This window comes from Asparagus officinalis, chromosome 9 (genome assembly GCF_001876935.1).
Source record: "Asparagus officinalis chromosome 9, Aspof.V1, whole genome shotgun sequence".
Classification (NCBI taxonomy): Eukaryota; Viridiplantae; Streptophyta; class Magnoliopsida; order Asparagales; family Asparagaceae; genus Asparagus; species Asparagus officinalis.
Window position 1 is genome coordinate 3233462 of NC_033802.1, and position 11438 is coordinate 3244899.

The following is an 11438-nucleotide window of genomic DNA, read 5'->3' on the forward strand; positions in this document are numbered from 1 at the left end:
CCAACATGCCTGGAAATTTATGATTAATTTCAGCTAGATCTGTTCATACGGTCACATAAGAGTACTTCAAAGGTTATTCTTCAAGCAACATGAAACAAGGAAAATCGCATCCATGGGTCACTTGAAAGCTATATATCAACCAAAAGTTCATCAAATAAAAGTAAGGTTCCTTGAGATAATTTGGGAATTGATAAGAATATAAATAAATTTCTCAAAGACTTGAAAAGCGACGAGGAAAAATTCGGATTAAGCAAAAAATCAGTCTCGTACTTCATGCTAAGAAAGGAAATGAATACTAAGATAAGAAATAGCATTTTAGCTTTGAAAAACACAGGAAGGAAAAAGGAGAAAGTTACATCCATTCATGCTATGGTTTTAAGCTATGACCTGTAAAGACGGACACAAGTGCAATGCTAGGACATCGATATAGTATGCTAGACATGGAATTTTTTTAGAACAGGGATATTGATGTGCATATTTCTTCCTCATACGTATTTTTGACTCGTAAATATATAAAGAGTGTCATGAAATCGATAGTATCATGAATTTAGCAACACGAACCGATAATCTATATCAATACCTTAAGGGAATTTGATGTCAAGACTTTTCCAATCTGAAAAATACTGTTAAACAACAGGTGATGGATTGTGAAAAAACAAAGCATAGATGTGGATGGAAGTTGAGTAGGTGTAAATGAAAACAACACTTAAGAGAGGAGATTCCCAAAAAAGCAGAAAGTAGAGAAGCTATAATTGAGGAGCTTCTTACCCCTCAGAAGTCCAAGCCAGAAGTATGAAATTTGACGATATGAGTATGTGACACCTTATACAGCATTAAACTTGTGCCATCCTTCATTTATCAATCCATCTAGCAAACAAAGTTTTCTCTTTTGTGCAAGGTCTTAAATAAAAGTAACCTTGGGATGTGAAAGGTGCAAGAGAGATTCTGGATTTTGAAACACATACTAGAACAAGACTTTAACTTCAAATCATATGATGTACTTAATCTTGACAGTTCCTGATTGCTTGTAGTGATAGATCAACTACAAAAAAGCTCTATCTATCAGCTGATTGAAGTAATTATCTTTGTTCTCCCCTTTAATTCGAAAAGTATGCAAAACTAACCCAATTATGTGCTCATCTCCCTTTCACTTTCATCTATATTTCATTACTAACTTAGCCAGCCCCCTCTGCTGGTCTAATGGTATACCTGAAAGGATCGAACATCAATAAAGTATTTCTGACAATCCCTTACATACTAAAGCACATTGGGTCATGTAGTAAACATAACTTCAGACAATGACATACATCAGGATTACTGCAATCATAAGTTCACTCCATTTTCTATAGTATACTGAATGGAGGCAGGCACACCCTGCATTGCAATCATACCACAGAGGAATATTGCACATTGATTCCTTAGCTGTAAAACCCATAATTCCAGGGGTTTTAAGGGCAATAAAGGTATGTCCTACACTGTAATTATTTAGTTCTCACTTATGACAGGTGCACTGAATGAAAGAACATAGGAATCATTTGCATCAAGCATGCATAATCATGAACCTAAAAAAGCTACAAAGTAGTCAAATTCTTCGACCACTAGTTACAGATAAATATATGATCCCTCTGATATAATTCAAGATCCAATTAATGTGCATATTTCATTTTGTGAAGGGAATGTTAGGGTGTATTTGCTAATCAGAAGTAGCCTACAAACTAGATCAGTTAGTGAGTCACGTACTGAGGAATCGTGAGCATTCTTTATTAATACATTAGGAATGAGTCATAAGACAATATTTCATCTTGAGAAATACTGATTTATTATTCAAGAACGCGAAGTCAAATTCCATGTGAGAAAAGGTACATGTATTCGTGTGTTATAAAGGAACGTATACTCGTACATCAAATAAATGCTCATGTTATACACTTTTGTCAACCCAATCCAGCTTCAACAGAACAAATGATGAATTCAGTATGACTTCAACTAAACAAAAGACTTCTCTCTCTTACTCTGATGCTATTGTCAAGCATCGAGTAGAATCACTTAGATTTCGATTTCAGAAGTCCAGAAACAGAAGCACAGTGAGTTGATTCGTACTCGCATTTCTCACAACAAGACTGCAAGAGTTCAATGACTTTAAGGCACCTGAAATAAGAAATGAATCAAACTTCATATTAGCCTACAATGCAAATTAACTCTACTTATTGCATTAGCTTAAAAAACAAAATGTGAATGTTAGGTGCCAAAGAAATTAATAGAAAGACAAAGGTATACTATATACACATAAATTCTCTGAAACTTGCTCTTCTCTGAAATGTCATGCTGTCAAGTTGGTGAGATCTCACACATGAACAGTAATAAATTCAGTTTCCATAGTGAGGTGTTAACATTTGGACCGATAGAGGAAGCATTTCAAAATTAAGTCAAAGAGACTCAACCAGGTTAAATTTCACATTGCGGATCCATTCATTTATATTATTACGTTTCAAAAGAAATCTTTAGTTAATATGTGAGCATTGTTAGTCAGCTCGTTTGTAGCTGGATTTTGGACTACTCTGTGTAGAAGTCGATGCAAATTCAAGATGCACAATTCTTCAGGACACAAGTCTTCTATAGGTTCATCCCTCTTCGAGAATCAAGGGGAAAAATCTGCTCCTTTTCATTTTCTATTTACCTTCCTTCTTATTTCAACATTTCATTAATTTTCTCATTTTGGACACAAAATGGGAAGAATTGGCAAGAAACAAAGTTTCTCGTGATAAGGCTAAGTATAAAAAAAAGCCCCAACATGCTAAATATCAGAAAACCCCATTTTTCAAATGGGTAGGTAAATTTTTTATTTCTTTTGGGGGGTAGTGGGGGTGGAGAGTGAAGGCTTTTTTTCCTAGGAAAACTAGAAAACTACAGCTAACGCTGTCAGGGGTGGTTTTCTAATAAAAGCTTAAATATAAATGGTTTTTTATGACCCTTAACTTAAGGGGTTTTTTGATATTGTGAAAGTTATGGGGGGTTGTCAGCTAATTTTCCGAAGTTAAAGGGGATTTTCTAATATTAACCCTTTTTTTCTTATGGCAGCAAACTTAAAGATGCTGCAATCATACCATTTAAGTGCTTTAATAAGCTGTTGCGAGTTGCATAAATGGTACCACCACAATTGGGTTCGATCCTTTTAATCCAGAGGCTTAAGGTACTAAGAGCATGTTTGCTAAACGGTCAAAGAGGATTATAATCCACTTCTGTGTATTATAATTCACTTTTGGGTGTTTGACAAGTTGATTATTTTGGATTATGATTCAAAACCAAAACATAAGCTAGGATACCATTGCTAGCTTATGTTCTGTAGATTATAATCAATGAAGTTTGACCAAGTAAAAGATAATTTTACTCATGATTTCACAAATTCCCAAGTTCATTTATTAACTCACCCGCCACCAAGTCTTTTTTGATCATTTTGGCAACAATGATAGATTATACTCCACCCATTTGCTGTTAGAAAAAAATTGAAAGAGAAAAAAACAATGCAAAGAACAAGAAAAGAAGAGAAGAAAAAAATCTGGGTGCGGTCGTGTAAACAATGCGCCAAAAAAACAAACACACCACCTCGCACATGCTTTAATGACAAACCGCCTCCTAGAGTTAAAAGCCTACGGAAGACCAGCACCTAAGGATACGGTGACTCCTCAATCCTATGCTCCGATGATGTTACCCAGAGAATAAAACAAAGAAAGTTCATAATTTTGTATCAGGAGACTTAGAACTTTGAGGGGGAGAGAGAAAGTTGTAGAAGAGAGACGTAGACTTTCTCTGTATTTTCCTTCTTTATAAGCGTCCTTTTCTAAGGCCTTAAGAGAGCAACGTTAAAAAAAATGTCACCTTTTATTCTAAGATTCTCCGCAATATGCCGCGTTTCTAACGTTCACGTTTAATAAAGTTTTACTCACATTATTCTTTTTTACTTTTTTTCCGTTCGAAAAGCGCGAGAAAAATATGAGGCTTGGTTACAATAACTTTTAATTAAAACAAAAATAAGATAAGTAAAAGGATAAGAAAGAAAATAAAATAAACTCAATCTTTTCATATAAAGTTGTAACAAACCCTACAGTTTCTGCAATGACAAAATTCCTTCAATTTCTTGTTTATTATGAGTTTTATCCTCTTCTTTCAATAACTATTGTATGATATATAGTAAACCTATTAATGATCAACTCTATGAATTTTCGGTCTTCATTCAACATATTATCAAATAGATTTATCATTTATAAGAATAATGTATTTATCGGAAACGAAACGACTTTGTAACCGGTGATTTTTTTCCAGTTGAATGTAATAAAAGCTTCTGATAATGCAAAAAATTTTCCTTTCTTTCTGTTATATGTGTTGAATCCTGGATAAGTGATCTGACTGATATGATTCTTGGAATGAAAATATTTATATCATTTAGAGGTTTCGTTGAGTCTATCCCATAGAATTGAAAATATGCTTCATAAATTTTGATTTATTCAAAAGGCAATCTTTAAGTATACCTTGTGACTCTTCAATTATCCTAAAAGGTGAACGAAGGTGAACCTATGTCCCAATATAGATGCTCTCAGTTTATTAGATCTCTTTTTTATGTGCCCATCAGAAACAAACTTGATACTACATATTCAGTAGGAAGACTTAGCATATACACTAGTAACCCTAGTAAGGAACCGTGAAGGCGGTGGTTGGGGAACAATGGCTGATTCCTAGAAACCCTCATGAGGTAGTATTTGTGAGCATGACCATTATCGCCCAAATCCGCTCGCTCAATGGATGATTGCATAATATGTGTGAATTTGTCAATATCTAGTAAAGGGGCCCAATTCAAAGCCTAGTCCATTATATCCTCTGATTGTGATAAATATCACTAAAGAAGGTTCAAAGTTGAAAGCTATCTACTTAGAATTCACGATGTCAAGTTGCCCAACCTACATTTTCTTTGCTTTGTTTACATGATTCTTTCTTCTATAGTTATTGCCAAAAGAAAAAATTGAGTTTATTTACTTTTTTTTTTTTCTTGAACAGAAGAAAATGAAGAAAAGTTTGTTAAACGTGAGCGTGAGAGCCATGGGATATTCAAAGAATCTCAGAAGAAATGGTGAGTTAGTTTTTTAACGTTGCTCCCCAAGGCCTATGAAAAAGCATGCTTAGAAAGAAGGAAAATATAAAGAAAACCTACACCTCTCTTCTACAGCTTTCTCTCTCTCCATCAGAGTTCTAAGTCTCCCGATATAATTGTATAAACTTCATTGTTTTATTCTCCGGGCAACATCACCCGAGCAGAGGCTTGAGGAATCGCCGCATCCTCAGGTGCTAGTCTTCTGAGGACTTTTACTGCATTTAAATACCCAAACGTCTGCCAAACATGTAAAGTTTGAAAGCGGATAATTCCTTTTTTAAAAAGCAGATTATAATCCAAGTGGGTATAATCCATAGTTTCCGAGCATGCTCGGTCTCACTCTCAATCACATATATCACAAGTCATTTAAACTAACTAAATGAGCCTGGGCACTATCCCTTATCCATAGCTACCATCCATCACAATCCCATGCTATCCATTATTATGGGAGCTATCATCATAGGCTTTTGCATATGATCTTTCACAACCCAGCTCCAGCAGCTACTTATCTTGCCTTCCAAGTAGCAAACCCTATCAACCACATCATAATCTTTTCTTTTTTAAATTTAACTACGTATGTTGATTTCTATTCATCCGTCAAACTAGAAAATCAACGGTATTTGCTTCTGTAACCAATATTCATGAGAACGATCTGATCCTATGAGTAACTATATAATGATTAAACATTAGAATTAACTATTTTCGCCCATATTTAATGAATAAAATTAGCCAAAATAAGCAAAGCTGTTACCTTTGAGGGTTGAAATTGTTCTTGGTGAGGCAAGCTTGGATGTCGCAGGCCTGCTTCTTGCATGGCTCCTTGATCTCCCCCTTCTTCATCAACCAGCTCTCTATAAACAAAACTCGATCGAGGGGTTTTTGAGATCGCGTCTTCTTGCTGTTTAATGGGATTTTTTTTTCCTTTTTTCCTTTTTTTTTTTTCGTTTCCAGTGGAGAATAGAATCAAGGAAATTTCTCTCTCGCTTGTGGGGTATTCAGACCCTTCCTCGTTAAAAAGGCTATATACTAAACTCGGGCTTTGAAAGGTATAGGGGCCCTCGGCTGCAGCCCATTTAACAAAAACGCGGCCCAAGTTGGCGCCTTTGGGATGTTTTGGGGACCGCCTTCCCAAAATCATTTGGTTTGTCCATCAAAGCGGGGTTAATTGGATTATTAGTCACTATATTTATCTCGTAATTGAATATTTATATCTATATTTTGATTACATAGATGACCAGTCATATGATTAAATATTAATCATATTGCTAGTCACTTCGAATATATTTTTTGTCAATTTAAATTATATATTTCATTTGTTTTTAAGCAACACAACTTGCTTAATATGTCACGTATTAATTTTTTCAAGAACAAAATATCAAATGTATTAGAGTTGTGGAATACGAGTTGATTAACATGTCACAAATTTTTATTATCTTAAATGATTAATATATTACACAAAGGGCTATATAATTGACCAAAAAACATGATCAAAACTTTTTTTTATGCCAAGTCACCAAGATCACTTATATTAAGTGGCAAAAAAATGTTAGAAGTGGCAAGCAATATAATTAGTATTTAATTATATGACTGTTCATCCAAGCAATTAAAACATAAGTATGAATGTCCAATGACAAGATAAATACAGTGACCAATGACCCAATTAGATCACCAAAACATTATTGTCTTTACCGTAAATTAGCGCTTCACATATAATCGTGATGGTGATCAACCGCTTAGCAAAATACATATGAGGATTATAGAAGAATAAAAGATATGTCTATAGTTCCACAGGAACTGGTATACGTATGCTGGAGGAATTTTTAAAAGAGAGTATTCTTGAAATTTATTAACAAAATCGATGGAAACTATTCTAAATTTGCAACAATTTTTGATTATTTTTTTAACCACGTCAACATGGGTGACTAAAAATTAATCTATTTTGTAAAATACAATTATTGAAAATACATAAAACTACCCGTGTAATTAGTCTTGCTGATTATATTGTGGTTCTTAATTTCTCCCCCTTTCTAGCGAAATTCACGTGACTCTCGGTTACAAAGTTAGATCATCAGAAGCAGAGCAGCACAAGATGATGCTATTTTATCTCATCTTTCTTCAAATACTATTCATTACAATACATCACATCTCCGCTCCATTCCCTTCTCATGGTGAAACCGAGTCTTCTACTATTATATTGAGAGGAAAAAAACACGAGATTACTAGTTCCGTATTGCAAATTTTTTTGGAGAACTCTTAATCAGTCAACACTAGACTATACAGGGCAACTAGTCTCGTATTTTCAAATATTGCATTTTGCAAAATCAACTAATTTTAAACCATCCGTGTTGACGTGGCTAAAAAAAATGATCGGTTTTGCTAATTAAAATATCTCCTGTCGATTTTGCTATTTCTAAAATGGTCTCTGTCAAAAATTTCTCCTATTTGTGCTTGATAAATGCTTTTTCTTTTTTGTACAAAATAGCTAGATAAGAAATCACTATCGCGAATGCGAATATGTTTAAACAACTCAGACTTCTTGTGAGATTGAACTTTGTGAATAAAGTAAATTATATTATTTTTCCTCACTTTTATAGAGTAGGTCACATCTAATGGAATAGACTGGGAATCAATTATAAAACACAAACCTTCAAAGAGATCAAATGGTTTAATCCATACCAAATTATTGCTTAAATTATATTGTTTTGAGATCGCAGTGATCCGAATATATTGGATCTTTTATTCAATGATAATTATTAAGAACAAAATATTTGTGATTTGGTAAGATCTCTTTTCATTAGGACTAGAGAGTAAAGAGATATTTATTCAAATCATATGAGTTGAGCTATGCTATTATTGATAGTATCCAACATACGGATACTATCAATCCAATTTTAAAAATCGAAACCCAAAAATAAAGATCTAAACTAGTAGATGTGATCTACTACACATAAACTAGTTAGAAGCAAAATTCCAAATGATTTCTACGTGTTTTGAATAATGTATCAAGAGGCGAAAATTAACCAACTTCATGAAAATTCTAAGGTGTTGATTTTGATGACATATTTTTGCACGGTTTAATGATAATAAAATACTTTAAAATTTTATTTCTAACTAATTCATGTGTAGTAGATCAAATCTATCGGTTAGAATTTTCATTTTTTGGTTCCAATTTTTAAAATTAGGTTGATAGTATCCGCATGTTGGATATTATTAATAGTAGCCTAGCTCAACTCAATATTGTCCACTACCATATAAAAAATTGCACTTAAATACCCTATACTTTTAACTGTATTGCACTTATATACCCTCACTTATATTTGGCGGCACCTATTATATCTCAAAGTTTTTAAAACTTTCATTTAAATACCCTAAAGATTTTAAAACTTACACTTAAATACCCTCAAATTTGTGTCACTAAGAGTAGTTAAGTGAAAGTTTAAAAAACTTTAGGGTGTTTAAGTGCAAATTTTAAAAATTTAGGATATATAAGTGTTGTGAAAATAAGTAAGGACATATAAGTGCAAATTTTAAAAACTTTAGGATATGGATATATAAGTGCTATCAAAATAAGTACATGCACATAAGTGCAAGTTTTAAAAACTTTAAGATATATTATTATCTTTCTTTGGCTGAGTGTCATGTACTTCCATAACGCATGTTTTTTCAATTATGAATCATGACTAAGTGATCCTACTCACATTAGACCCGGTGCCCAAGTAGTTTGGCCAATATTAGGTTAGGAAGTATTGAATGGTGATGTGGGTTCTAAGAAATACAAATAACCTTCGGGTTTTTCAGATTTGGCAAACATCTAGAATAACTAGTGAATTACAACTCTTTGTTGAGTATTTAAAACAAGCTATAGCGCTTACTCCAGGTAATTATATTGAAACACATAATTGATTGAAGATCACGAGGCATTTGGAATAAAAGCACTTGTTAATTCATTAAAATGAATTTTTGGATCAATCAATAAAGGTAAAATAGATTGCTATCATGGCATGAGAAGATCCAATCAATAATTTCATTATATCTCTTCCTTGTAAAATCATTCTATTTTGTGTAGTATCTTATAGGGATAAATGATATCGATACCTTACAGAGTAGAACTAATAAAAGATACCTTTAATGTATTTTATTAATTCCAATGAATGAGATCTTGTGATTTTTAATTTTCTAATTATAATTTATTTAATTGTAATAAAGTATTATGTTTTATGTTTTATGAAAGCAGATTCATAGGGGCGCTTCTATATTCAGATAGAAATATACTAGGCTTAGTTGCAAAAGAAATAATTTCTTTGTCACACTAGGAAAAGATTTTACACGAAAAGGTCCGTTAGACACCTAATTGTTATGTCATAATAGATCCAAACACTTGCCCTGGATGGACTTTAATATTATAATTGCTCTAGTGAATAACTAAAAAAATAGATAGATGGGTGATAGGACAAAAACAAACTAATCATAAATAAAATATCTATCTTCCAAACTTTCAAATGTTCACTAAAAACTTGATTGTTGGTAGGTCTCTAAGTCTCTTTGTATGTGTTGTCTAGAGAGAGGACTTAATGATTATTCTTTCGCCAGAACCCGAAGTGAAAATTGTTGTAGATTGGAGTGCTGTAAAAACATCTTTCAAGGAATAGGCCAGACATGAGAATGGTACATAGTTTTTGCAGAGTTTCCTTAGAATATGGCACCCTTGTGGAAATCTATTTGATTGCATCGAAAGGCCCACTGAATTGGAATTTCCCTATTGGGTCATGTCATGTCGGGGCAAGCAGATCATTTATCATAAAGAGAATGAGCTTTAAGAGAATGATTCAGAGTTTTTTGCGGAGTGGAACCATGCAGTACTAGACATGCGATAGATCTTCCAAAGAAGATTTTTTTTTTGAATAAGCAAATTCATTTGGGACCAGTGGATCCATTCTTTTTCCTATTTACAAATTAGCCATTTGTCTCTGTGTTTTCATGTCGAGAATTCTTTCCAGATGAAGAGATATCAAAGGGGCTTATTACTTCCCAAACAAATCCTCCTACATCTATATATAAACGCTGGCTCATCAAGAATATGCAAGAATTCAAATTGTTGCCTCATCGCCAGAAATGGCTTAGAACTGATAGTTCATTATCTAATAGATCTTTTCGTTCTAATACTCCATCCAAGAGTTATCAGTATTTATCAAATCTCTTCCTATCTAATGGAATGCTATTGGATTGAATGACAAAGACATTGTTGAGAAAGAAATGGCTTTTCCCTGGTGAAATGAAATAATTGATTCATGTAACAGGAGAAAGATTTTCCATTCCTTAGCCGTAAAGATATGTAACCATGAAAAATGGATTAAGTGGAAAAGAATTGGTCAGGTCGTAGAGTCGTGGAAACACTTGTTTATTCCATATTTTAGACCTTAGCTCCATGCAACAATATGCTATTGCTGAAGCATGGAAGAATTAAAATTTTAGATCAAAACACTATGTATGGATGATATGAATTGCTTAACCAGAATTCTTGAACGATGAACAACTAGAGACTATTACTCACTACATCAAACAATTTCCATTAATGAAACCATGAGAATCCGTCGAAAAATAAAAAATACGCATGTCCAATGAAATAGTTGTTGCTATCTGCTCCAATAACTAATTATTGGTTTAACTGAATAACTAAAGAAAATAGATAGATCTTTCTCTTCGTCTTAGGTCGATGGATCTTCTCAATCGAAAGATCTCCCATATGGATAATACACATTCCGGTTGACCGAGCCTAATTCTAATTGCTTTGTTCCGAACAAAGATATCCATGGAGACGGTTCGTCCTACTGCCGAAAACAAGAAAGGGTATATAAGTACAAAATAGAGGAACCTATAGGGTATTTAAGTGCAATCAAGCCATATTTTTGTACAAGTGCTTCATAAAGCAGCAGGATTCTATATTTGACCCGCTCTTATATGAGATTATTAAATCAATCCAGTGTTGTTAACATTAATTATTTCAAACATAACAAAAATATTTAAAAGCTTACATGATCTCCTTTTTTTAATTAAATATCTAATTTTAAAAAAAAACCTCTCTTAATCCTCATTATCACCGTCACTAATCTTCCTCTCCCGCCTATCATTTACCCCAAAAGGAACTCCAAATCAGACCCTACACAATCCAAAATTTGCACTTCAACCCCATAAACTCCTCAAATCTCCCCTTCTTCTTCTTCTTCTTCTTCCCTCTCAAAATTTACAATGTCAGAATGGCTTTCAGGCAACAATCTTCAGCGCGCGAACACGTCAGCAT

The 11438-nt window shown here is 33.4% G+C and overlaps 1 protein-coding gene across 1 annotated transcript; it reads right to left on the reverse strand.

The window, feature by feature from the left end:
• On the reverse strand, window positions 1803-6118 carry LOC109824174 (cx9C motif-containing protein 4, mitochondrial). Its single transcript, XM_020390707.1, has 2 exons — window positions 5892-6118; window positions 1803-2145 (listed from the first exon to the last, which is right to left on the reverse strand). Exons 1-2 carry the CDS (start codon window positions 5978-5980, stop codon window positions 2040-2042), a joined length of 195 nt encoding a protein of 64 aa, XP_020246296.1. The 5' UTR covers window positions 5981-6118; the 3' UTR covers window positions 1803-2039.

Bases quoted from the DNA above. Each gene is read 5' to 3' on its own strand.
- LOC109824174 (XM_020390707.1), bottom strand. From the start codon at position 5,980: ATGAAGAAGGGGGAGATCAAGGAGCCATGCAAGAAGCAGGCCTGCGAC. The intron at 2,146-5,891 runs GTAACAGCTTTG...TTCTTATTTCAG, and splicing joins AACAATTTCAACCCTCAAAG to GTGCCTTAAAGTCATTGAAC.